The sequence below is a fragment of the Balaenoptera borealis genome (assembly GCF_965194805.1).
Source record: "Balaenoptera borealis genome assembly, chromosome: 15".
NCBI classification, from domain to species: domain Eukaryota; kingdom Metazoa; phylum Chordata; class Mammalia; order Artiodactyla; family Balaenopteridae; genus Balaenoptera; species Balaenoptera borealis.
Genome location: NC_138871.1, coordinates 336,278 through 363,989, shown reverse-complemented (window position 1 = coordinate 363,989; position 27,712 = coordinate 336,278). Strand labels below are relative to the sequence as shown.

The window sequence follows — 27,712 nt, the reverse complement described above, 5'->3', positions numbered from 1 at the left end:
CTCCCAGCTGTCCCCGGAGGCCTGCGTGTGCAGTGCCTTCCACGTGACGGGGAGGGGCTGGGGTCAGGGGCTGCTGGGTGCAGGGACCTTGCACTTGGGATCACCTGTGTGGCCTCAGCCCTGTGGCCTTAGGAGCCCACGTGTGTCTCATCTCAGAGCCATCTGCACCTGCCCTGCAGCGGAGACTGGAGACCCGCCATCACTACGCCGGCCCCTCGGAGAGACCACAGCACCCGTGGACACGGCGACAGCTCTCTGCTGGTCCCCATCTCACACCCTCCCACCTGCCCAACCCTGCACGGCCGGAGGGATGCTTTCAGTTGGCAAAGCCCTTTTACAGTTGTTTTTTATTTATTTATTTTTTTAAATTTATGGCTGTGTTGGGTGTTCGTTTCTGTATGAGGGCTTTCTCTAGTTGTGGCAAGCGGGGGCCACTCACTGTCGCGGCCTCTCTTGTTGCGGAGCACAGGCTCCAGACGCGCAGGCTCAGTAATTGTGGCTCGTGGGCCCAGTTGCTCGGCGGCATGTGGGATCTTCCCAGACCAGTGCTCGAACCCGCGTCCCCTGCACTGGCAGGCAGATTCTCAACCACTGCGCCACCAGGGAAGCCCAGCAAAGCCCTTTTAAAACACCACCGGCTGTCCTGACTTGGGCAGACTTCCCTCCTGCTGGTGTCACCACAATATCCTTCCACATGATCCTCTTACACTGCTGAGTGTTTAATCGTCCGTCCCCGATGTGGGGATTCTCTCCTTTGTGAATGAACCTAACATTAATCCCAAACTATGTTCTTCTGATTGGGAGACAGACGTAGGTGGATAGAAATCAAATGTATTTGAGGTTTGGACTCTAGAGTGAGACAGGGATTGAATTGTGACACTTCTACTTTTATATGGTGATTTGGGGACATTTACTTCACCTCTGAGTCTCTTTTTTGATGATAAAATGGAGTTGATAGGATTCAGTGAACAAAGGCATTTAGGGAACCAACCTCAAAATAGGCACTCAACCAGTTCTGGTTTCCACCCTCGCTGGCTTCCTGCTTCTGTCAGATGCGCATCACTTTTTGTGTTGGCCCAGGATGCTCGTGGTGGGGGAGATGGGACTCCTCCACAAACCCCGCCGCCTGGAGCTGAGACTCTGCGGACGGGTCGCCTGTACCTGTATTGTCCCGGTGGCTGCGTCTTGGAGAGGGTTGCCCGGGGGTGTGGAACCCCTCAGCCCTCCTGTCAAGGCCGCCGTGCCCGTCGTGGGCAGCCCAGACCCACTGCATGTCCTCTGCCCTGAGGGGCAGTTGGGATGCTTCCCGGGCTGGAAGTCTCGGGGACCTAGTGACCAAAGCAAGTGAGCCTGAGGGAGCAGGCAGTGCTGCATTCTGCTCTGGCTGGGCGGCTCCCGGACCCGCCCTCCAGCTGGGCAGCAGCCTGCGGGCTCCTCCAAGGAGGCGGCTTTCCTAAGGGGACCGACCCCCCCAGAGGCTCGGAGCAGGTTGGGCTCTGAAGACTGTCCCCACCCAGCCCCTTCTCTCAGCGTCAGGCGGGGTTGGAGGAGCCCTCCCAGCCCCCAGCAGCGTCTGGAGCTAAGCTGCGGTGCACGCCAGGAAGGAGGGGACAGCCCAGCAGCCGGTCCCTTCAGAGCCTCCCCTGGGACCCCGGAGCCATTGGGGGGAGTCTTGTGCTGCGTCTGTGGCAGAAGGCGCAGGGGGTTTGTGAGCTCTTTCCTTTGGGATTTTCCCCTTTCTCTGGGACCGGAGTGACCGGCGCTCAGTCTGCGGCTGGCAGTGAGGGACTGTCAGGGATGGGGCAGCGCGAGGTGGCCGCGGCCGTGGCCCGGCTGAGTGGGCGTCAGCGCTGAGCGGACAGGCCGCGTGGCCACGTTTCTGAAGGGCCATCCTGGTGTCTGCCCCTCCGTGTCTCTTGGAAGCCACTTGCAAGTAAGAGGAGCGGAGGAGCAGGGAGGCCCCCGGGAGGGCGGGCAGCCGGCCCGTGTCCAGGTTCTGTGCGTGTGGTCTGCCTCACAGCGCGTTTAGGAAGCTGTCAGGCCCCAGAGGAGCCGCTGTGGGAACTCTCCGGGTATTTCGGGCCGGGCCTTCGGAGTGTGAGACGTAACTTTGACCTGGTGTTGAGGACAGTGCACTCCGCCAGCCACGCTTTGGTGTCTGGGGACTTCAGGGGGGACAGAGACTCCAGCCTCCTGGCAGGTCAGGGAGGGAAAGCCTCAGGCCTGGGCTTCCTAACAGCCCCATCTGTTTGCAGCTCGGCTTTCCCCCCTGTAGGAATCACGTACCAACACTGGGGAGTTCGGTGAGTTAATCAGAAATGCAGTTAAGGCCCCTTTAGGTGGTGCCCGACTCCTTTGCAAGTACGTTGCCCACTGAGCCTGGGCGGGAAGGCGGTCCACTCCTCCCATGACCACTCTGTGTTCAGGGTCGCGCGGGACCACCCCAAGGCCACCCACTTCCAAGGGAGCTCTGCCGCTGGGCCCTGGCCTTCGGTGTCCCTCAGAGCTTGGAAACGGGGGGACGGGGAGGCAGCACAGGGAAGGCCCCTGACCCGCGAGAGGAGCGCTTGCGGAGGAGCCTATAGGTGAAGTTGTCGTGCGTCTGAAAGTGAAATGATGTCGTGGAAGCAGCTTTTGTCCAGAAAATCCTCGATGCTGCCAGACTGGCCCAGACCTTGTCTGCCCCGCCGCCATCCCTCAGGGTGTTGTGGTGTCCGGAAGAGGCACTTTGCTCCTCCGCACCGGGCAGCGCTGGGGACCCGGGGTGCAGGCCAGCCTGCCTACTGTCCGTCCACAGTCTCACTGGCCCTCAGCCAGGCCTCGTCACGCTCCACGTCTCTGGCTGCTTCCCTCCTGAAACAGGAGAGTTGAGCACGAGGCAGAGACGGCACGGTACGGCCGGCAGATCCTGCAACGCCAACTCCGCGGCCCGGCCTGGAAGGGTGTGGGGGCCTGGACGGCGACGGCCCAGCGCAGAGCTCCCCGCTCGTCCGTCTGCTCAGCTGGCGTCGTGCCAGGCCGCCCCTCGTGACCATGGCACGCGGGCGCCATGCGGCTCGGGCCCACCCTGTCTCACGCAGTTAGGGTTTGGGGGGGGGGGTTCTCTGCGTTCCCAAGAGGCCGCAGAGCAGGTGCCTCCCCTGTCCTTGTCCTTGTGAAAGCACCGGCCCCGGGGTTGTGAAATACGACCGCAGATCCGAGGCCTGACGGGGATCCAGGCATCGCTCTCCCGGTCATGCGTGGATGGCAGGAGAAGGTGTTGGCTGCAGGACCACGGCATTTGGTGCTGGCGGCTCTGCGGTGCTGCCCGGTGCTCAGCACTCCTCACCGAGGTTGTGTCCCTGGCGAGAGCTGGGTTAGAGGCAGAGCAGAGCGGCGGGAACCCGTCCTCCGCGACCTCGGGAAGTTAGTCACTTGCTGGTGTTCTGGGTGTGGCTGCCCCCTGCAGAGCCCGGCCTCCCCCCCGAAACTGCGTGAGCTGAAGAGGAGCATCTGGTCCTGCCACGTCCTCGGGTCACGGCCCAGATTTGCGTCTGCTCATGTCCCGGCCTCGCCGGAGCAGTTTGATGTGACTGGATTCGGGACCCACGTGCTGCACTGCGCTGGGATTTTGCTGCGCTTGCCCTGCGAGTGGGTGCTGAGCTTTCCGTGGTGAGGGATGCTTTCCTCCTGGTGCCGGGCACCTAGGGGATGCCCGGGGGATGCTGCTGAGCTGGGGGAGGCGTAGCTTGGCCCCTCGTGGCCCTCGGGTGACGGCAAGCTCCCCGGCCTAAGAGGCGGGGCTCCTTTGGGGGCAGCTGTCCCTTACTTGGAGCTGTGTCTGCTTCTCAGTCACCGGAGCCTCCTGGGTGGCCCGCAGTGAGCCTGGATCCTCAGTGCAGAGATGAAGGCGCGGCCCCTCCTGGCCTCCTCACCCGCAGGCTTGGTGCCCACTTCTCTGGTTTTCTGTGCTTCACACTCTTCACCTCGCATTGGCTTCCTCAGGATGTGACGTCCCTTTAGAGGTGCATCAGGGCCACAGGCAGGATTCAGGACGTGCCGTGGCTTGTCCACACCGGAAAGACTATGACCTTAAAACAAGCTTTTTATCTAAGTATAGTGTAATGTACCGACAAGTGTATTAATCAAAATTATGCAGCTTGGTGGTCGGAAAGAATATGTCCTATAATCACTACCCAGTGGGGAAATGGTGGGGTGCCAGCACCCCGGCACCCAGCTTCCCTCCGTGTCTTCTAGATGAGCATGTCTGTTCTTGAACTTCCAATAAACGGATCGTGCAGAACCTTCTCACGTGTCCAACTTTGTTCCCTCTCGACGGTGCGTGTGTGAACTGCACCTATATTTTGTGAGTGCTATAGTCTGTTCACGTTCATCAGTCTGGGGTACTTTTAGCTATTTTTTTTAAATAGACTCCGTTTGTAGAGCAGTGTTGTGTTCATGCAGAAGGTACAAGATTTCCCGATGCCCGCGCCCCCGTGCAGGCGCAGCCGCCCTGTTATCCACACCCCCCCAGGTGGGACATTGTTACAACTGCTGAACCCACACTGACACTTGGCATTCCCCAAAGCACATAGTTTACATTACTGTTCACCCTTGGGGTTACATATCCTGTGGGTTTGGGCAAATGTGTAATGATACGTATGCATGTGTGTAGTATACAGAGCAGTTTCACCGCCCTAAAAACCTTTGTGCTCTACCTGTTCCGCCCTCCCTCCCCCCAACTCCTGGCAACCACTGTTCCTTTTACTGTCTCCATAGTTTTGCCTTTTCCAGAATGTCATATAGTTGGAATTGCACAATCTATATAGCCTTTTCAGACTGGCTTCTTTCACTTAATCATATGCATTTAAGGTTCCTCCCTGGCTTTTCATGGCTTGATAGCTCATTTCTTTTTAGCACCGAATAATATTCCATTGTCTGGATAGACCACGGTTTATCTATCCGTTAACCTACTAAAGGACATCTTGTTGCTTCCAAGTTTAGTTGCTATGAACATCCATGTGCAGGTTTTTTGTGTGGATGTAAGTTTTTAACTCCATCGGGTAAATGCCAAGGAGTGTGATTGCTGGATTGTATGGTAAGAGTATGTTTAGGTTTGTAAGAAACCACCGACTGTCTTCCAAAGTGGCTGCGCTATTCTGCATCCCCACCAGCAGTGACGAGGGTTCCTGTTGCTTCACACCCTCACCAGCATTTGGTGCTGTCATTGTTCTGGATTTTGACCGTTCTAATAGAATGTAGTGTTACCTCATTGTTGTGTTAATTTGCATCTCCCTGATGACATACCATGTGGAGCATCTTTTCATGTGCTTATTTGCCATATGTGTGTCTTCTTTAGTGAGGTGTATGTTAAGGTATTTGGCCCATTTTTAAATCGAATTGTTTGTTTTCTTATTGTTGAGTTTTATGAGTTCTTTGTATATTTTGAATAATAGTCCTTTATCAGATATGTCTTTTGCAAATATTTTCACGAGTCTGTGGCTTGTCCTTTTATTCTCTTGACAGCGTCTTTCACAGAGCAGAAATTTTTAATTTTAATGAAGTCCAGCTTATCAGTTCTTTCTTTCATGGACCAGTCTTTGATGCTGTATCCAAAAGTCATCACCAAACCCAAGGTCATCTAGATTTTCTCCTGTGCTGTCTTCTAAGAGTTGTATAGTTTTGCATTTTACATTTAGATCTATGATTCATGTTGACTTAATTTTTGTGAAGGGTGTTAGGTGTGTGTCTAGATTCATTTTTTTTTTACATGTGGATGTCCAGTTGTTCTGGCACCATTTGTTGAAGAGACTGTCTTTGCTCCATTGTAGTGCCTTTGCTCCTTCATCAAAGATCAGTTGACTACATTTCTGTGGGTCTATTTCTGGGCTCTCTATTATGTTCCATTGATCTGTTTTTATATCCTATCGCCAATCCCACACTGTCTTCAGTACTGTAGCTTTATAGTAAGTCTTGAAGTCGGATAGTGTCAGTCTTTGTTCTTTTCTGTCAGTGTTGAGTTGGCTACTCTGGGTCTTTTGCGTCTCCATATAAAGTTTAGAATCAGTTTGTCAACATCCACAGAAAAGCTTGCTGAGATTTTTATCAGGATTGCATTGAATCTAGAAGTTGAGAAGAACATCGTGACAGTACCGGGTCTTTCTACCCATGTACGTGAGACATCTCTCTACTTGGTTCGTCTTTGATTTTCTTCACCAGAGTTTTGTAATATTCCTCATGTAGCTCTTGTACTTATTTTGTTAGATGTATACCTAAGTGTTTCATTTTTTTACATGCTAATGTAAACAGTATTACATTTTTTAATGTCAAATTCCCCTTGTTCATTGCTAGTATATAGAAAAATATTTAACTTTCATATATTAATCTTATATTCTGAAACCTTGCTATAATTGCTCATTGGTTGTAGTTTTTTGTTGATTCTTTCAGATTTTCTACATAGACAATCATGTAATCTGCAAACAAAGACAGTTGTGTTTCTTTCTTCCCAATCTGTATAGCTTTTGTTTCCCTTTGTTGTTTTAATTGCATTAGCTAAGACTTTGACTATGATATTGAAAGGCTGTGGTTAGAGGGGACATCCTTGCCTTGTTCCTGATCTTAGGAAAAGCATCACATTTCTCACCATTAAGTATGATGTTAGCTGAAGGGTTTTGTGAACGTTCTTTTCAAGTGGAGGAAGCTTCACTCTATTTCTAGCTTACTGAGAGGTTTTTTTTTTTTTTAATCATGAATTGTTTGATTTTGTCAAATGCTTTTTCTGCATCTATTAATGTGAGGATGTGATTTTTCTTCTTTAGCCTGTTGATGGTGATGGATTACAGTAATTGATTTTTGAATGTTAAACCAGCCTTGCATATCTGGGATAAATCCTAGTTGGTCATGCTATATAGTTCTTTTTATATTTTGTTGCATTCAACTTGCTAATATTTTATTGAGGATGTTTGCAACTATGTTCATGAGAGACATTTAGTTTTCTTTGCCTACTGTGTCTTTGTCTAGTTTGTATAATTCTGGCCTCATAGAATGAGATAGAAAGTAGCCCTCCTGCTTCTGTCTTCTGAAATAAATTGTTAGAGAATTTGGCATAATTTCTTCCTTAAATGTTGGTAGAATTCAGAACCCATCTGGGTCTGGTGCTTTCTGTTTTGGAAGTTTATTAATTATTGATTCAATTTCTTTAACAGATATAGGCCTACTCAGATTGTCTATTTCTTCTTGTGTGAGTTTTGGCAGATTGCGTCTTTAAAGAAATTGGTCCACTTCGTTTATTAAATTTGTGGGTATAGAATTGTTCATAATATTTCTTTATTATCCTTTTAATGCCCATGAGATCTGTGGTAATGTCCCCTCTTTCATTACTAATATTAGTAATTTGTTTTGCCTCTGTTTTTTTCTTGGTTATCCTGGTTAGAAGCTAATTGAGTTTATTGATCTTTTGAAATAGCAGCTCTTTGTTGATTTTTTTCTATTGATTTCATGTTTTCAACTTCATTGATTTCTGCTCTAATTTTTATTTCTTCTTTTCTTCCGTTTACTTTGGATTTAACTTGCTCTTCTCTTTTAGTTTCCTATGGTGGAAGCTTGGTTTATTGATTTTAGATCTTTCTTCTTTCCTGATATATGCATTCAGTGTTATAAATTTACCTTTAAACACTACTTTCACTGCAGCCCATAAATTTTGATGAATTGTGTTTTTATTTTCATTTGTTTTAAAATATTTTAAGATTTCTCTTGATGTTTCTTCTTTGAACCAAATGTTATTAGAATTGTGTTAATTCCAGGTATTTTGGAATTTTCCAATTATCTTTCTGATATTGATTTCTAGTTTAATTCCACTGTGGTCTGAGAGCAGACATTGTATGGTTTCTGTTCTTTTAGCATTGTTAAGGTGTGTTTTATGGCCCAAAATGTCATCCATCTTGGTGAATGTTTCATGTGACCTCAAAGAAAATGTGTATTTTGCCATTGCTGGATGAAGTAGTCTATAGATGTCAATTATATCCAGTTGATTGATGGTGGTGTTGAGTTCAGCTTGGTCCTTACTGATTTTCTGCTTGCTGGGTTGTTCATTTCTGATAGTGGGGCATTGAAGTCTCCAATCTGTAACAGTGGATTCATCTGTTTCTCCTTGTAGCGCTATCAGTTTTTGCTTCACGTGTTTTGACACTCTGTTGTTAGGTGCATGCATGTTAAGGATTGTTATCTTCCTGGAGAATTGACACCTTTATCATTATGTAATGCCCCTTTTTATCCCTGATAACTTTCCTTGCTTTGAAGTTTGCTTTTCCTGAAATTAGTATAGCTACTCCTGCTTTCTTTTGATTAGTGTTAGCATGGTATATCTTTCCTTATCTCTTTACTTTTAATTTATATATATCTTTATATTTAAAATGGGCTTCTGGTACATAACATATAGTAGGGTATTGTTTTTTTGATCTACCCTGACAATCTCTGTCTTTCAATTTGTACATTTAGACTATTGCTATTCAAAGTAATTATTGATATTGTTGAATTAATATTTACCCCATTTGTAGTCTTTGACTTTTGTTCCTTTTTTGTTTTCCATCCTTTTTTTTCCTTTTGCAGTTTTAACTAGGCAATTTAAATGATTTCATTTTCTCTCCTGTCTTAGCATATCAGTTGTACCTTGAAAAAACTTTTTTTGTGGTTGGCCTAGAGATTGCAATATGCATTTACAACTAATCCAGGTCCACATTCAGATAACACCGTACCGTTTCACAGGTAGTACAGGTACCTTATAATCACAAAATAACCCTAATTCCTTCCTCCTGTCCTTTTTGTCATTGCTGTTATTCATTTAACTTATATATAAACATACATAAGTGTATATATATATATACACACACACTATATATATGATATACATATATATGGTATGTACATAAGCATATGTAATTAGATACATTGTTGCTATTATTATTTTGAACAAACTTTTTTTAATTTTTCCTTTACTTATTCCTTCTCCAATGTTCTTTCTTTATGTAGAATCAAGGTTTTGACCTATGTACCTTTTCTTCTCTCTAAAGAACTTCTTTTAACATTTCTTGCAAGGCAGGTCTACTGGCAACAAATTCCCTCAATTTTTGTTTGTCTCAGAAAGTCTTTATTTCTTTCTCACTATTGAAGGGTTATTTTTCAGGGTAGAGAATTCTCAGTCATTATTGTGTCAAATATTTCTTTTGTTCCTTTTTTTCTTCTCCTTCCTATATTCCTGTTACGTGTATATTACACCTCTTGTAGTTATCCTGCCGTTTTGGGATATTCTGTTCTGTTTTGGGTTTTTGTTTATTTTCTTTTTCAGTCTTTGTTCTCTTTGCTTTGCGGCTTTGGAAGTTTCTGTTGAGACATCCTTAAACTCAGAGATTCTTTCTTCAGCTGTTAAATCTACTAATAAGCTTATAAAAGGCATTCTTTATTTCTGTTACAGTGTTTTGATCTCCAACATTTCTTTTTGGTTCTTTCTTGGACTTACCATCTCTCAGTTTGCATTGCCTACCTGTTCTTTCATGCTGTCTACTTAATGTATTAGAGCCCTTAGCATAGTTGTTTTAAATTCCCTGTTTGATAATTCCACCATTCCTGCCATATCTGAGTCTGGTTCTGATGCTTGCTCTGTCTCTTCAAACTGTTCTTTGCCTTTTAGGATGTCTAGTAATTTTTCTTTTCCTTTTTGATATTTGGACATAAAATGCCTGTTTTTCTTTTAAAGTATGTGTCTCTCTTTCCTGCTGTGTCTCTTACGTCCTTATGTAGCAAGGATATTAGGTCTTTGTCTCCAGTTTGTCCTGCAAGTATTTTTCTAGAGTATTTCCCTTTTTGTTTTGTTCTTGCTGTTCTTAGCATAGAGAATTTCATTTTTCTGTAACCAAATCTTTGTTATTTACTTCTTTTTTTTTTTTCTAAAGCAGGAGCTTGTTTTTATTTACTTATTTATTTATTTTTGGCTGTGTTAGGTCTTTCGTTTCTGTGCAAGGGCTTTCTTTAGCTGCGGCGAGCGGGGGCCACTCTTCATCGCAGTGCGCGGGCCTCTCACTATCGCGGCCTCTCTTGTTGCGGAGCACAGGCTCCAGACGCGCAGGCTCAGTAGTAGTGGCTCACGGACCTAGTTGCTCCGTGGCATGTGGAATCTTCCCAGACCAGGGCTCGAACCCGTGTCCCCTGCATTGGCAGGCAGATTCTCAACCACTGCGCCACCAGGGAAGCCCCTGTTATTTACTTCTTAAGACCATTCCCCACCTCAAGATTAAACATCTATTCACATTTTCTTCTTGGTTATTCAAGGTTTTTTTCTAACATTTAAATCTTTAATACTTAGGGAATTAATTTTGGCATATACAGTGAATTAGAGAATTAACTTTGTTTTTTTAATGATTAGCCAATTTTAATCACATTTCTAACTGGTTATTGCTGGTAGATGGGAAACCCAATGATTTTCATGTATTTATTTTAAAATTATCAGCCTTTCTCAAATTCTTACTTATTTTAATTTTAAACTACTGCTCTATTTTTCTAGGTAGAAAATCATATGATTTTTCTTCCCAATATTTATACTTCCTATTTTTTTCCTTTTATTTCTATGGCTCTAATTTTTAGACCAGTCTCAAATAACCGTGTAGATATTATGGTATTTTATTTTTTACCAAAATTAATCTGGTATTTTTTCTTTTTAATTTTTAATTTTACAAAATTAAATGTCTTTTTTTGTTTTATTTTGCTCTTGCAAAAGCTCTGGCTTGTAGGAAGCCTTCAGTTACCTTTTCCTTTGCACCGTTGGCGAGGTCTTGGGGGCTGCCCTTTGGCTGAGTCTGAGTGGAGTTTATTATGGGTACAGGGCTCTCCTGGTCATGAACTTTATGTGAGATAAGCAGGGTGCCCTCTCTGCTCATCCCTTCTCAAGCCAGTCGGCCACTTTGGCCCTAATGCTTATCAGGAAAGCCCGCCGCGTTAATGGCCGAGCACTGACTACAAGAAAACCCTTGTCGGTGTCACCCTGCCGTGGAGAACCAGCCACCCCGAAACGTGGGAAAGCCTAGATTCCCTCAGTGTCTGTTGCGTTTTCTAGACTGTATCAATTGGGAAAAGAAATATTTTGAAGTCACACAGCCCTTGTTATTTGGTACTTGTTTAAGCTGGGAAATTGGGGTGAGGACCTGGAGAAGGAGGGGTGCGGTCGCCCCTGCGCTGTCCCCTGAACCCCTAGGAGGGGGAGGTTTGGAAGGGAGCATGGGGACCTGCCAGTACAGACTCCCGGCCTTGCCTTTCCCGCCCCATGTCCTCTGGGAGGCACGTCCAGCGCCCATCACCTCGTCCCCCCTCGCCCCAGATAAACTCCCCAAACTGTGCGGCCCCTCCTTTCGTGGGGAAGCAGCTTCTCCGGTGATGTCAGGAAGTCCATTGGCCTGGAACGTCCCTCTGACCCCAGGGGCCCACACCCCACATCACTGCTTCACACGAAGGGGTCGAAGGCCCCTTGGTAAGGCAGGCCGTGCTTTCAGACCCAGCCGGACCCACAAGGCTGCTCTGGCGGTCAGCTCCTGAGCGCACTGCAGCGCCAGGCAGGCCTCTGGGGCCCATGCAGGTCCTGGGGGATAAAGGCAGGCAGCTGTGATGGGGAGGGCGGTTGGGCAGACAGGACGGTTCCACTGCGCCCCGTGCGGCACCAGCATGGCCCCCCGACGCTTGCTGCTGCCCGGTCGTCCCCGCGCTCCTCGTCCTCTCCCCCGCCCTTGTCTTCCGTCCCCGCGGCTCGTGGCACCTCCGGGGGCACCAGACGAGTCCTCCCTCACCGCCCGCCTGTGTCCCTGCTTCACGCCCCTCCTTCCTCCTGCGTCTGCCCACCTTCTGCCTCTGTCCTTGCTACTTGCCTGGCACGACACGGATTTAACAGGGTTATTCAGAGCTTCCACGACTCTAAATAAATGGAGTTGGATTGGGTCATCTTTTGTGCTTTGGTGGAGGCAGGAACATACAAAGTTTTATACTTAGTTGAATTTATATTTGTTGAAAACCATTTTATTTATAAGCAAATATTAGGAACGTGAATTTTAAAGTGCTCACTAGATTGTGAATTGCCACACACTTCCCCTGGAGGCTCTTTGCCGCTAAAATCAATATGGGAGAGGAAGAGAGATCCTGGGTGAAGATGTGGGGAGGGACGGTTTTCACGACCGATCTCAGAATGAGTCATCGCTTAGAGTCTTTCCTTAGCTTCAATGACACTAACCGATCTCTTGGTTCTGTTTTTGTGCGTGTCCCTGTGCTTGCCTGCACGGGGCAATTCCAGGATGAAGTCCTGACTGTAATCAGAAGAGTGGACGACAACTGGGCGGAGGGAATGCTGGGAGACAAGATCGGGATCTTCCCCCTGCTGTACGTGGAGGTAAGGCTGCGCTCCCACGCTCACCCCTCCTGCACGTGGAGGTGAGGCCAGGCTCCCAGACTCACCCCTCCTGCACGTGGAGGTGAGGCCAGGCTCCCAGACTCACCCCTCCTGCACGTGGAGGTGAGGCCAGGCTCCCACGCTCACCCCTCCTGCACGTGGAGGTGAGGCCAGGCTCCCAGGCTCACCCCTCCTGAACGTGGAGGTGAGGCCAGGCTCCCAGACTCACCCCTCCTGCACGTGGAGGTGAGGCCAGGCTCCCAGACTCACACCTCCTGCACGTGGAGGTGAGGTCAGGCTCCCAGACTCACACCTCCTGCACGTGGAGGTGAGGCCAGGCTCCCAGACCCACGCCCTCTCTTGCCCTTTGTTGTTTGCTTCACCAGACCAGAGGTGACCTCTCCTCAGGGGAAAAAGGTTACCCCACAGTAATCTGAGTTCAGATGGGGATGACATGTGGGTTTTATTCAACCCTGAGGCTGTGAGAACTGCCTCCGCCTCTTGGGGGTGGTCCGTCCCAGCGCATCATCTTGCCACGTGGGCAATGAGGCAGGGCTCCTGTGCGGATCTTCCCTACTTCTCACAGGAAACCTGGGCCCGGCCCCATTTCTCCGAAACCCTCCAGGTTCTGCTGGGCTTGCCCCCAGAACCCCGGGGAGAAGAGCTCACCACAGGAAGCAGCTTCCCCGGGGACACGGCCAACAGCTGAAGGGAACGTTGAGGCTCCCCGGACTTGGGGTTTGGGGCGGCTCCTCAGCTCCAGCCCTGGAGTGGAGCGTGCTCGGGCTTGTTTGAGGCTTGTTGGCTTCCTGCCTCTTTTCTGCGACCGAGATGCTCTGGGTTTCCAGTGAATAAGTTATGGGTGGTGGCCAAGCGAGGAGCGTTCAGAACCTTTGACCTTTCAGCCCCTGGTCGCCATGGGCTGTGTGTGTGTTTGCTGTTTGCCAGCGCACGTCCCCAGGCTGACCCCACGCCGCGCCTGTGCGCACTGCGTCACCCCCGGGAGTCGTTTCAGCCAGTGCTCACGGGGCGTGGGCCCCAGACCCTCCTGAGGAGTCCTTGTCCGGCCTCTCGCGCCCCACGTGTGCAGGACCGCCCCCCTTCCGCAGAGGCCCAGAGCCGGGTGCGGTCGCAGCCCGGCGGCTCTCAACTGGGCTCCACTCCCGGCCCCCAGCGTCCTCGCTCAGAGCCTGTGCTCCCCCAGCCCAGGGCGGGCCACACACGATGCAGGGGACGTGGCCAGCTTCGCCCCTGCTGAGCCCTGTGGGCCAGTGGATTCCGGTACCTGCCAGATGAAGGCCGCTGGCTGGGGTGGGTGGCCCAGGCTCTCTGCGCTTATTAGCCTCTGCTTTTCCAGCCACATCTCCGGCCCTTTCCTCCCCTTCCCCTACATGTCCTGAACCCGCGGTTCTTACATGTACTCTGAAGCAACTCCCTGGGTGACTCTCAGACCCTCCCCAACAGTAAGTCCGCACACACACTCCCCTCTCTGGTACACTTGCGAGGGGCACACATGTGCACACACGTGCACACACACACTCTGCTCTCTGCCCCCTCCCACCCCGGCGAGGACCACAGTCCACAGCACCTCCGGCCTCACTTGTGCATTTGCTTCAACTCTGGGAGGTGGTCTTCTCCATCTGCGGCTTCAGACCCAAGAACTCGACGCATGAAACCACCACAGCGCTGTCCAGACGTGGAGAGTCTGTGCCCCTAACATCTTTGGCCAGTGGAACCTCTTCCAAGGCAGACTCTCGTGGAGCCACTCACAGAAAGATCCCAGGGGCCTGTGACAACGCCCCAAAATGAAGTTAACTCAGACGAGTTGTGGAGCTGGGACATCTGCCCAATGAGGGGCAGAGAAGGTGAAAGGACGGACATTTAAAAGCATGGGTGCAGCTCACGGACACATTTTTTAAAGAAACCAGATGGAAAAGAGAGTGCACTGAAGACTTTCCCTTTTAGGAAGTTTAAGAGCAGCAGAACTCCCCCCTCACCCCCGGCTGATGGAAGGGGGTACCCTGGGGGAGACCAAGCGCAAGAAGCGAGAGGGAGGCCCCCGGGCTGTGGAGAGGCTTCGAGGCTTGATCTGGGAGGTGCTGGTGCGGTTGTGCAGCTGTGAAGTGGTGCAGCTAACATTTTTGCACTTCTCTTTAAAATGCAGTTTAAGAAGCTAAGAAAAAATTTTGTAGGGAACCTGAGGCAGGTAATGGTGCCCCTGCGGGAGGCCGAGCCCGGCACACTGGCACCCCTGCTCTGGAAGGGACTCGGGCTCATCCCAGAGGCCGAGAGTGTGGGCTCGGGGCTGGAAACCAGTCTGCAGGGCCTCCTGAGGCTCTCGTGGCTCAGACACTCAGCCAACTGGGGGTCAGTGCCCTTGAGGCTCGACTACTGGACCCTGGAGACGGTCCTTCAGTGCAAGGGCGTAGGGGCTCCTGTGTGCCCACCGCCCTCCCAGGCGCTCTGCTCTGAACACAGCCTCCTGCCCCCCCAGGTGCCCTGAGCCGGGGGCTGGGCTCTCCTCCAGGGGCCGAGGCAGAGCAGGGCCCTCGCTCCAGTCCTGCACCTCCCCAGGCACAGCGCCCGGCCCCCCACAATTGCCCTAGGGGCCCTGGCAATAGCCACAGACCCAGGACCTCAGCAAGCACCGAAGAAGGAGGCCCTGGCCAGGTGTTTCCCGAGGCTGATTCGCTGTTTATATACCCACTCTCTTTCGAAGCGTTGAACTGACGCTCACCCTCACGTGGCCTCGAGGGCATCCCGCGTGGGTGATAGAGTTCAGACCATCTTCCTCTGGGCGACAAGCAGGCATCTGAGGCCACAGGGTGGATCTGGGGTCTTTGCAGGTTTGGGCCTGGGCCGGGAGGGAGTGGGGCGTGTGTCGGCGAATGGCAGTTTGGGGTGGTGGTCATCCCCCTGGGTGTTGCCCTGTCTTAAATCACGCCCTCACAGGGCTGAATTACAGGGAGCCCTCTCCAGCCCTGCAGCTGTGGTTTGAAGGGCGTGGGGGGAGGCTGCTAGGGCCCCGCGTGCAGTCCAGCCGTGACACCTGCCCGAGGAGGACCTTTCCGGAGTGACCTTTGCTCTGGGGACGCGGCACCCGCTCCCATCCCAGGCAGGCTCTTTCCTGGGGCTCGCTGAGTGGGCTGGGGGACAAGCGGTTAAACCAGTCTGAGCTGGCCTGGCCTCGTGCTGTTTTCTGAGCAGGTATCCAGTCTCCAGAAGCGTCCATATGTCTGACGCACTGTAGAAACCCTCCTCTCACCCACACTCTCCTCAGCTGCTGGCTGCATCCACAGCAGGGCCCGGGCCGCTGGCTCTGGGAGAGGGGCACTCGTCCGTCGGCACATCCCCTGGCCCAGACCCTTCCTCGCTGCCTTCCCAGCTCCTCCTCCTGCGTCCTGGAACCCACCTCCTGTTCTTCATCCCCCTTGGTTCCAAGGACAGGCACCGTCCAGCAGCCATCTCTACAGTGGGACCAAGGCATAGCCCACGGACACCTGCCGGCTCGTCGGGGGTCGCTCAGGACAGAGCGGAGTGGGCCAGGTCACTCCTGTCCTCGGAGGACAAACCCCACACGTGGCAGGGCCTCCCTTCCGTGCTCTGGGCCTTGAGGGCCTGGGGTCAGGCGCCAGCCCCCAGGGCCCCGTGCGTGGAGCTTCACTGCTCGTCAGCCAAACGGGAGGATGACCTGTCCCCCAAACACCCAAGACGCCGTGTGAAAGAGGGCAGATGAGGAATGGAAGCACCCAGCTGCCTGGGAAACCTCTGAGTGGGCGTCGGCCAGATCGGAGGCGCAGGCGCAGGATGGGGACACTGGGCCGGAGCCTTTGGCACGTGGGTGGGATCTACCTCCCAAGGGTAGACGGGACGACCGCAGGAATGGGTGCAGGTTGGGGGTCCTCAGATCATGTCCTGGTGTCTCTTTAGAATAATTCCTGCTCCAACACCCGCTCCCTGACACGCGTGCGTCCTCACTGTGATGGAAGCTCTGTTTCTCTCATCCGCCCTGTGCCGCCTCCTTCCCTCAGCCCGGGCTCCGCTGCCTCGAGGGTGTAGTGCCTCGAGCCCCCATGTCCCTGTCCCTGCGCCGAGACCCCAGCCACCCAGGCCTCCCCGCTCCCCTCCAGGCTCGGGTCCCTGTGCCGGCAGCCCTGCACTCCCGCTCACCTAATGAGCCGTGCTGAGCCCCCTTCCGGTCCTTCCTCAGCCTCTGCACTGGCTCCCACCCAGACCCTGGTCCCCGTGTTCGTTCTTTTTTTTTTTTTTTTTTTTTTTTAAATTTATGGCTGTGTTGGGTCTTCGTTTCTGTGCGAGGGCTTTCTCTAGTTGCGGCAAGCGGGGGCCACTCTTCATCGCGGTGCGCGGGCCTCTCATTATCATGGCCTCTCTTGTTGCGGAGCACAGGCTCCAGACGCGCAGGCTCAGTAGTTGTGGCTCACGGGCCTAGTTGCTCTGCGGCATGTGGGATCTTCCCAGACCAGGGCTCGAACCCGTGTCCCCTGCATTGGCAGGCAGATTCTCAACCACTGCGCCACCGGGGAAGCCCCCCGTGTTCGTTCTTAATGTCTCTCATGCTTGGCAAAGTGCCTGCACGTGGCAGGTGCTTAATAAATGACTGCGAGAGTGACAGCAGCCCGACAAGTGGCTAGGGGCCAGTTTTTGGATTTGCAGAACGCAGGGATTGTGCAGAGCCGGGGCTCTGGGGACTTGGAGATACAGATTGAGGCAGGAGAGCTGTCAGACTAGCTAACTCTGAAGAGGAAAACGCATGGCCTTCAGAGGGGCGAACCCAGGCGGGCTGCCTGGAAGCAGAGGGAGGATGCGGTCGCCAGGCCTCCTTCATCAGACTCTCCTGGCGCCCGCCCTGTGCCTCCCCTGGGCTCTGCCCTCCACGGCTCACTCCCCTGAGGCCCCTCCTCGCGTGGTGAGCTTGGCCGGGGCTCCCTCCTTCTGAGGACACTTTGTCTCACTTCCCAGCCTCACTGTGGCCGGAGCCCCCATGCCTTCTGGAGGAGACACCTGGGTTGACCCCTCGGGGTAAGGGCTTCCTCCAGTCCCTGCCATGCTCACTCAGGGCCCCCAGGTGTGGGGACCATGATATGTGTGCCGGTCCGTGCACACAGCCTGAGCACGCCTCCATCCCGGTGTGCCCGGAGCGGGTGCACATTCGAGCCTCACTGGGTGGGCGAGCCCGCCCCCTGCCCGCAAGGACAGGTGGGTGATGGCTGGTGGAGGGCAGCCCAGAGGGCCGAGCCCGGGAAGCCATCAGCTCTCCTGCCGGCTGGGGCCTTCTGGGTGGGAATTCTCCCCCTCTTTGTATGTCCGGTGTCACCCGTATTAAACTTGGACATGTCGGTGTGTTTCCTCGTTTTGTGCTCTGGGCTCCTGGAGGCCAGCTGACTCGGCCGCCCGTGTCCTTGTGACCAGTTACTATAACGGGCACCTGGAGAGACGAGGCTGCCCCGGCCTCAGCACGAGGGCCAGTGCTTCCTGGCGGCTTTCCCGGGGACCCCTGCCCCGTACTGAGAAGAGCTGACCCCAGGGAGCCGCGTCTGGGGATGGGAGCGTCTGGAAGCAGAGGTGCGGGGGGGTGGGGGGGGGAAGCTCTGAGGAGGGATAACGAGCCTCGTGGTGACCCCGGCTGACCCTGGAGTCCTAGGGCCGAAACGCAGTGGAGGCCACTCTGATGGGCCAGGCCACGGCGGGCGGCCTGTGCGTCCCTGGGCACTGAGGACCCGGGTGGGTCTCGCCATCTCCACAGGTGTGGGTGGAGGTCAGCACCGCGCCGCGGGTGCAGCGAGAGCTCTGTCACGGTTGCCCAGGCCCAGGGAGGGAGGGGCCGACCCTAACCTGCTCTCAGGGAGGAGCTGGGCTGGGAGGGGAGGGTCTTGGAGGAGGGCCCGCCCTTGGAGAGAAGAGGAGACAAGGGGGATTCTGGAGGTGCGGAGGTCGGGGTGTTGAAGGTCTGTGCCCAGCTGTCCTCATCTCAGCCTCTTGGCAGAAGGTTATTTGTGGAGAACGACAGGGTTCAAGACTGCGTAGGAGGTGATTCGGGGGACTCGCCCGGGAGGGGCGGGGCGGGGGGCGGCGTTGAGGCGTGCGAGGGGCAGGAACCAAGGGAGGAAGGGTCGTGGTCTGCCGCAGTGTGGACCTGCCAGAGGCCTGGTGCGCGGCATGGCTCCGTGGCACGGAGCGGGTGCGGTGGTGGGTGAGGGCAGCGTGCAGGGAGGAGCCCAGTGGAGGGGCTGCGGGCAGTGAGGGGACAGAGCCCAGGGCCACCGGTGGGAGGGGCTGGAGGGTGGAGGCGGGGTGTCTCCGAGTGGTGCTGCGGGAATCCTGTCCCCCTCCTGCCGTCAGAGCCAGCCCACATCCACCCCTCCACTAGCTGGAGGGATGCATCCTAGTGGCGTCTGTGGAGAGCCTGTGTCCTAAGCCTGGAGCCGCGCACTCACCTGGAGGGTTTGTTCTCTGGCTCCTGCTCCCTCCCCTTCTACTGCCCCACACATCAGGGATCAGGATCCTTCCCGCCTCCTAGGGCCCCTGCGGCACCTACAGGCACCGGTTTCTGGACTCAGAGATGGGGGAGGATGGGCGAGCCCCAGAAAGTGAGGCAGCCTCATCCCAGGGCCAGTGCGCGTCCAGAGGGTTCTGACCTCGGGGAATCAGATCCAGGCCTCTGTCTGTTGGTGGGTCCCACGACCTCGACCTCGGCTAATCGTGTGACTTGCGAGGGCGAACTGCTGAAGTGATGCTATTTACAGACGCTGGGAGATGATGGAGGCAAAAACTGAAACCTGATTTAGCCGAATGGATGTAATGCCCAAAATGGTGCGGTTACTAACTGCAGCTGCTTCCCATTTGAGAGGCCTTGTCTTCAGTGTGGAAATTAGGGCGGATGTCGTCTAAGCCTCAGCTAATTGCCATGTTGAACTTGGCCCTTCTTGCACCCGTAGCACCGCCGTCTCCTTGTCACTTTTTTTACGAAGAGAGCATATTATTCTGAGCCTCCGTCTCTAAATATGGTATCGAAGCTGCCAACTTCCCTGGGAACACGCAGCTCTGAAGTTGTCTCTATTGTTTCAAAGGCCCACAGCCTGGAGCTGCCCCTCATGCATTGGGTTTGCCCCCCCACCAGTAACTGCTGGTTATTTCTTCACCGTTGTCTTGGTTTTTCAGCTCAGGCCCTGGGGCAGGCAGAGCGTTTCCAGGGAGGAGGCTGGGGAGGGTCTGTGGCTTCTAGTGGAAGGTCCATGCCCAAGCTCAGGGGAGAAGCAGATGGATGCGGGAGGCCCGAGCCCCGTCTCGGCCTCAGCGCCTCCACAGACCCTACATTCTAGTTGGGATGCGGGTGGACAGACCTGCAGGGGTGTCCCTGGTTGAGGGGGCGCGGCTCCTGGACGAGAAACCCCACGTGTCGTGCCCAGCATGGGCGGTGGGAGAGGGGAGTGGGGTTCTAACTTCCTGCTCCCGCTGGGGGATGCGGGCCCGGGGATTGGAAAGATGCTGCTCCTGGTCTGACTGGACCTGCAGGCTGCCTGAGCTTCGTTGAGCTGTGTGATGCGTCAGCACCGAGTTTCTCCCTCTGCAAGTATGGACGGTGCCACGTCCAAAAGCACACCAGGAGGACCCCGTGAGGTACCAGGCACAGTCCCGAGTGGTGGTCCAGCGCCACACACCCAGAGGGTGATGGTTTGCGGCCACTGGCATCTGCGTGTGGCACTTCTCAGGGGACCGAGGCCTCTGAGGAGGTGGGAAGCCCTCAGAGCGGCCGAGGGGCCGGCTGGCCGTTCCCCACGCTCTCAGCAGCCCCGCGAGCGGGGACCACGGCTCCGAGCAGAGGGGCTCCCCGGGGTGAAGGCCCTCTTCTAGCTACGTTTTCTTCCTTTCCTTTCCTCCCATCATTCTGTACTGCCTACAAACAACCAGCTCTGCCAACTTCTCTGAAGTGGTCCTGGCGCCGACACGGGGATGGTTGTGTGACCGTCAGGCTGTTAGAAGTTAGGGACGGTGTGCAGCCAGGCGGGCTCTCCAGAGGGAGACACGGAGACGGGACCCTCGTTGGGCAGCCACGCAGACCCCCAGGCCCGTGCCTGACAAGGCAGCGATACCAGTTCACCTGGACACGGTTCAGAACCAGAAACTTGCAGCCACGTGTGGTCATTTTGCTGTGAAGCTCGAGGTGGATTCACGTGGCTGCAGCTGTGCCCACACCTCTCCCGTCCCGTGGCCTCTCTCGTGGCTGGCGGGTGGGCGGGCCTGGCCCCGGAACCTGTCGAAACCTCCGCGTTCTTCCCCGTGGAGGGTTGGTTTGGCGCCGGCTGCTCCATCCCCACCTGTGTGGAAGGAGGCGGGAGCGGCCTCGGCGGGGGCAGCAGGTGGGAAGCGCACGGCAGGCGGACAGGTGGACGGGGCCTCTGCAACGCGGACGGCTGGGCTGGGTGTCCGGGGCTCGTCTCTGGGAGGTGGAGGGCGTCTTCCTCGTGCCCCGGGGTGTCTCCTGACATGCACGCTGCCCTGCCTCTCGGACGCGGGGTGCTCGGGATGTTGCGTCGTGCTTCTCTACGGACTCTGTGTCCTGGGCTGCTTCTGGCTCTGCTCCACTGGCCGACTTTTCGCTTCTATGAATGTCTATATGGTTGATGTATAGGCTGCATCTTCCTGCTTCTTTGCCTGCCTGGTATCTTTAATTGGATGCCAGTGTTGTGAATTCTGGCTTTTCCAGTGCTGGATGTTTTTGTATTCCTACAAATATTTGCAAGCCTTGTTCTGGGATGTAAGTTATACAGAAACAGTATGATGCTTTTGTGCCTCGGTCTTGCCCTTTGATAGGCAGGACTAGGGCGCCTCTAACATGGGGCTGATTACCCCATCCCCACTTGCGAAGCTGCATTCTCTACTCCATGTCCTGCGGTTGATGAGGTTCTTCACTGCCGAGCTACCTGATGGCCCATGTCTGAAAACTGTTTCATAAATTTGGTTTTAGCATTTCAGGTGAGAGGGTAAAAATGGTCCTTGTTATCCCGTCTTGTAAACCTGCAATGGTTTAGAATTTTGAAATAAGGGTGACACATCATTATGTTATACACTTTAAACTAATACAAGGTTATATGTCAGTTATACCTCAGTAAAACTGGGGGGGGGGACAAATAAGGATAAAATTGGGATGCAAGAGGTACTTTTGACAGAACGGGAAAGCAGTAGGTCAGCCATGGCTCTCCCGTGCTGAGTCTCCCCAGCCCAGGGCCCAGAGTAAACAGTCAGCTTTCATCAGAGACGTGAGGACTGGGTGGAAGCCTTTGAGGCCCTCATCCTCTGTGGAGACAGGTTACAACCAAGTCCAAACACCGTCCTGCGGCCAGTGCTCCAGGTGGGCCAGTGGGGTGGCGTGGGGTGGCGTGGGCTGGCAGCTCCTCCGTTTCTTCCTAGCAGGTGTGACCCCTGCTTCCTCACCCAGATCCTAACTCTCAGGACACCCTGATTCTGCCACATCAGAGGTGACCCGACAAAACCCCAGGAAGGAAACAGGAGAGACGCCGCTCAGGGGTTCCTGCCGCAGAACGTGGGGGAGATGTGATCTTGCCTGAAGCTCCGTTTTGTTTTTCCGTTTGCACGACCTGTTTCTCACGAGCTTCTACGTCAGTGGGCATCTGGGGGCAGGGACATCCCACCGGACCTGAATATGAGTCCTGCCCGCGTTTCTGTGTCCGGGTGCCGACTGTGCCTTCGTGAAGACTTAATGCACTTCACCCAACAGGCGATGCCCAGTCACCAGAGGGCAGGCTCAGCAAGGGAGGCGACGGAGGGGAGGAGCGGTGGGGCTCCCGGGGAGCAGGACTTCAGTGCCCTTTGGGTGGCCCCGCCGGGATCTGGGTCTGCACCCCAAAGCATGATCTGGGCGCTGGGGTGTGGTCACTGGGATTTTCCTCCACGGAGATAGGTAGGTGCGTAGGGACCAGCTCTCCCTGATGACTCCCTCCTTTAGTGTTTTTTGAACAATTTGTGAAGTTGACATCTTGTAATGTACTACACGCAAAGTGACATGTAATGTCTCAGTTTTCCTGTCATCGTCTCTGTCTTCATAACTACATAAGCAGCCACTTTGAGGCCAGACTAGTAACAATTCTTTTCCCTTCTGGGTCCTGGCATAGTGGTTGCACATAGTAGGCAGTTAGTGCGTTTGTGTAGTGTTGTTGAGTTTTGGGCCAGTGTTTCACAGAAGTGGTCAAAGTATAAGGGCTAAGCCGTCAGCCATTTCTGAGGTCTTAGCTGGGACACCTACAGCCTGTCTTCTTGGAAGCACATGGTGGGACTTAGCAAGGCCTTGTGAAACCGGCCCCTGCAGCTTCCCCGGGAGCTTCTGTGTGGTAGCCCTGCCCACAGGCTGGAGGTCCAGCTGCAGGTGGGCCCAGAAGAAAGCAGAGATGACTTCCATCTTCAGTAGACAGGCAGGGATGACAGCGTCTCAACCTGCGGCTGAAGTGCCGGCGATGTTGGAAGGAGCCAGGCCTGGCTGCCCGCTGAGCCCAAGCCTCTCCTGGGGCCTCGGTTCGCCCAGCCGGTGGAACGGCAGCCAGCTGTCCTGTGTCTGACCGTGTCTGCCCAGGCTCCAGCTGCTTTCTTTCCTTCCCATCACGTGTCGCTCACATGGGCAATAGTAACCCTGAAAACCAAGTACGTGCAGGATGGGATTTTTTTCAGCCAACTTGAGCTCCCTCCACTGGACGCTTTTTGACTCAGAATCTCTCTGTCCTCACCCGCCGTCCACTCATCCTCATCCTGCTCAGGGACACAGGTTCCTCAGGCCTCCCTGTCCCCGCAGGCTGCCTGGGCCTCCCCACCCACCTGCCCTCCCCTCGGCCGTAGCTTCGACAGGTGCCTTCACTCAGCTTCCCTCCTGGGTATCCACATCCCTACCTTCCCTACCGAGTCATCCAGGCCAGTGACTCAGAAACTTCAGTGAGCGTCAGAGTCCCCTGGAAAGCTCCGGGCCCAGCCCCGAGTCTGACGCGGTGGGTCTGGGCGGACCCGTGTCTAAGAAATAAGTTGGGGAAGAGGCTTGTTTTGCAGATTCCACTTGGCCCCAAGGGTGGGCCTTGGCCATCGATATGGGGGCCGCCCACCCAGGCGGAAACCTGCTTACGAGGCCACCTGCCCCTTGGGTGGGCCTCCTTGGTGAAGGTGAAAGCACACTTAGCCGTGGAGAGATTTGGCTCTGGGTGTTTATAAGGTGACAGCAGAGTATGCCTTGGCTGAGGTTCAGGCCTGTGTTCAGTGCGGAAGGCACAGCGAGTCTGATTGCGCAGCTGGAAAGGGTCATGGGGCCTCCGGGTGCCTTCCCTCCAGAGCAGAGAGCATTTGTGGGGAGATGGCCCTGCAGTGCCAGCCGCCGCTTCCCCAGTGGTTCTAAGACTTGACCACGAATTACTTCCCAGATTAACCGTCTGGGCCTCCGTCGTGGTGTCTCTCCCGTTACCTTTGATTGGCACTTCTGTTTGGAAGGAGGCTGTGAGTCGCTGGTGACCCGGACCCTTCGGGGACCAGCGTGTACTCGGGGCGCCACCTTCTGCAGCCGCCTCGACTTCGCCAGTTACTGCAAAGGGAGAAAGCACAGCTAGCTCTGGCCTCACTTCCTTCTGCCCAGCCTCCTCAGAGAAACTCACAGCTGTCCTCTGTTGCTTTTATTCCTTCCAAATCCTCAAAGCGAGAGCAGTTAGGAGTTACGGTGTGAAGCCGGTGAGGACTCCGTGGTCTCTGTGGGCGGCCGTTCCTGTGCCTCTGTGTCTGTTGGCGCCTCTGAGCCCTGGACTGAAAGAGCAGGTTTCCAGCCTGTCTGAGCTGTGCCTCGCAGGCCCGCGGGGGCCACCGGCCACCCCTCCGCTCGCTCAGCCCTTCAGTCACTCTTTTATTGAGCACCCGCTGTGTGCCAGGCCCTGGGGAGAATCGTCTTGAAACCCACGTTCTCATTGGACGAGAGAAGGATGAAGAGAAGATGAAGCCTAGAGGGCAGTGTATCCTCTGTGCAGACAGAGCTTGAGAGGGGCCGGGAGGCTGGGGCAGGGACTGTAACGGGCTCTCCTGCTCAGAGGGCCCCTCAGAGAAGCCCCCTGGGGGCAGGAGGGGAGGGGGGAGGAGCAGCGGGCCGAGGGGGGGGTGGGGGCGGGGGCCGCGGGAGGCCGGCCTGAACTTCGAGTTCGCTGCACGCACCGCAAGTGGGTGAGTCCACATCCCCGCCCTGCTCAGGGCACGGCCTTTGGGCCTCTGTCCACTGACCACCCCCAAGCCGTGTCCTTCATTTCTAGCCCTGCCTTTACCTGGGGGTTGATAGCGTAAAACGAATGTAGAGAGAACCTTCTAGGCGAAAAGTTTTCAGCTGTGCTGGGTCTTGGGCCCCTGAGAGCAGCCCTGTCATCTGTCACCATCTCCCAGCCTACCCTCCAGCGGTCTCACCTCCCCGGGGTCCGTTGTCACACGTGGACCAGACCGTCTCCATGAAGGTGACTCGGGCCTCACTCCTGCCTACAGCCCCCGGGGGGCCCGTGGCTCTCAGAGTAAATCCGGGCTCCTCCCTGCAGCCCACAGGCCGTGGCTGGGCACAGAGGCGGCTGGGGGCGCAGCCCGCGCTCCTCCCGGCCTCGGCTCCCGGTCTGTGCCGCGGGGTGATGGCCTCCCCCTCCTTGGGCCTGGGTGCCGGGCGTGGAGCGGTGCTGGTGCCGTGAGGGCCGCGTGGGGACCTCGTTTCCCGTGACGGCGTGTCCAGCCCCACGTTGCGGGCAGTAGGAGCCCTCGAGTCTCCTCGCAAAATTGTATTCTACTGCGAGGGTGTTGTCTTTGAGGCTGTTGTATGGATAAGGAAGAAAATCTTTGATCCTTTAAAAAGCCATTTGGAACAGTTTCTCGTTTCATTCCGAGTGAAGGAACACTGTCATTTGGAGAATGAGGATCTGTGAACTGTGCAGGGCGGGGCCTCCGCGGGAATAATTGGGCTTCAAGTCCTGCTGGAGGCCAAGGCCAAGGTGGCGCGTGCATGTGGGCCAGGCCAGAGCAGCCAGCCTGGGCTCTCAGGGGGCTGCACCGGTCACCTGCAGTCACCAGGCGGGGGTGCAGATTCAGATCGGAAGGCTGGGCCGTGACACCCAGCTCCCCACGCGGGAACTGATGGCTGAGGCTTGGCTCAGGACCGGCTACAGAGAAATGATCCCCGGGGGTTAATTCACACTTCTGTAAACCTTTGTATTTAAAGGGGGACGAACGTGTGTTTGAAACCTGCTCTTGTTAGGACTTCTTATTGCTAAATTTGCAACACTGTTCCTATGTTAATATGTTCTTAAATATGTAAGTTTTGGGGAGAGTTTATTGAGTTGTCCTTGAGCTTTTAGTTACAGAGGTCTTCTTCTTCTTGTGGGATCTTAGTTCCCCAACCAGGGATCAAACCCGGGCCCTGCAGTGGAAGCGCAGAGTCCTAACCACTGGACAGCCAGGGAAGTCCCCAGAGAAGTCTTCCTACCCTGTTCTCAGATCCAGCTGAGAGAAAGATGAAAGTCTAAGAGATGGAAATTTAAGTGCTAACGTTATTACCAACAAATCTCAGTGGAGGAACATGGGTCAGATCCAGAGGCAGTGGAGCTCACTAGTGCCTCGCCCTCAAGCATAGACCTGGGCCTCCCACCCAAGGGCTTGGCCCCCTGGTCTAGAACTGCCACCCTGCGCCAGCTGGGAGCAGGGAGGGGAGCCCCCAGGCCTGAGCTCCACCTGCTTAAGAAGACGGACCCACAGTGGCGTCCTCCCCCACCCCAGAGCATTCACAGGCGAGCATTCCCGGGGTGGGGTGGGAGGGGGGGACGGGGCGGCCGGCCTGCCCGGGCCGCCTCTCTCAGCCTTCCTCCCGCCTTGCCTGGTAGGTTCTTGTCCGCCTCTGAGGTCTCCACACCCCTGTGGCACCCGTGGGAGTGTGGTGCCGGGGGTGAGCCCTCTGAGGCCTGTGCTCCCCGTAGAGACCCCCCAGCCGGGCTCCTAACCAAGCCACCCATGGGGAGGAAACCTGTGCCGGATCCGCCGTGGAACCTCGGCTCCCAAAACCACTGCATCTAAACTGGGGAGCAGCAAGGTCTCTTACGGCACCTCAGGCTTTGTACGAAGTGGAAAAAACATGGTACTGCTGCAGCCCGGGAAGTCTCACCCATACATCGGACGCTGTCCAGCCTAATCTGCTCGTTTTGTTTTTAATGACTTCCGGATACACCTGGCTATTGTTCAAAACAGGGAAATTTAGAAAAGTGTGAAGAGGAAAATCAGAGTCACCCATAATCCTACCAGTAAATGTGAATAAAATACACGTGTAGGAGAAGAATGAACAGAAACGTTGTGAGCGTGCTGTTGTTCCCTTTATTCTTTTCTATGTGTAAATTTACATACATTGTGAACAAATTTGGGATGGTGCTGCATCACTATTTCTGTTGCTTTCTTCATTAAATTGTGAGAATTTTCCAACGACATTGTTGGAAAATTGACAGAAGTCAGGGGGTCCTCCCGCTGGAGTCCTCCATGCCTTCCACCCACACAGAGGAGAGCCGGGCCCCAGCCTCACTGACCCCCGGCCCCCATTCCCAACCACGTGTCTCTCCGGCCCCTCTGCCTGCTGTTCCTCCTTGGACACCCAGGGCTCCCACCTCCTGTCTCCTCCCCGGGTGTCAGCAGGCCCCTCCTTCCTCAGTAAGGACTTCCGTGGCCTCCTGAAGGCAAAAGGGCCCTGTGGGACTGGTCACCTTGGTTAGAAGTGCCCTGCAAGCGCCCAGGCAGCCCCCAGCCACACGTCCCTGGGGACCCCGCCCCGCTCGGTTCCCTAGAGTGTGCACAGGAAGTGGTGCCCTGTGCCCCCCTCTTTTGCTGGGAAACAGCCTTTGTCTCCTTAAAGTTCATCTTCAGGGGGAATTACCACAGGTCCTTCAGGAACCTTGGAACCTCCAATCTCGGGCCCTTGGCTTTCAGATGCACCCTGCGGAGGGGCTCAGGGCAAAGAGGGAGGCCGCATTCCCGCAGGCGGGGTGAGCCCAGGAGGAGGGGGCGCCTCGGAGCAGGGCCGCGTTGGCAGGACAGCTGGGCCGCAGGCTGGCGGACGGCGGTCCACCCCTCATGGGGAGCACCTGGCGGCTGGCAGAGGTGGGCTTTGTCCAGCCCGGGGTGATGGGGGCTGAAGTGAATGCCATTTGTCCCTCCCTGCTTCCATTTTTTTTTTTTTTTTTAATGTATTTATTTATTTATTTATTTATTTATTTTTGGCTGTGTTGGGTCCTCGTTTCTGTGCGAGGGCCT

The 27,712-nt window shown here is 54.4% G+C and overlaps 1 protein-coding gene across 3 annotated transcripts in view; it reads left to right on the top strand.

Moving 5' to 3' along the window:
• The window catches only part of SH3RF3 (SH3 domain containing ring finger 3), a 257,763-nt gene that overhangs the window by 103,397 nt on the left and 126,654 nt on the right, over positions 1-27,712 (top strand). For all 3 annotated transcript variants that reach the window (XM_082357317.1, XM_082357318.1, XM_082357319.1), the window contains one exon: positions 12,305-12,400. In XM_082357317.1, coding sequence (XP_082213443.1) covers positions 12,305-12,400 — 96 coding nt within the window. The remainder of the gene's footprint in view (positions 1-12,304; positions 12,401-27,712) is intronic.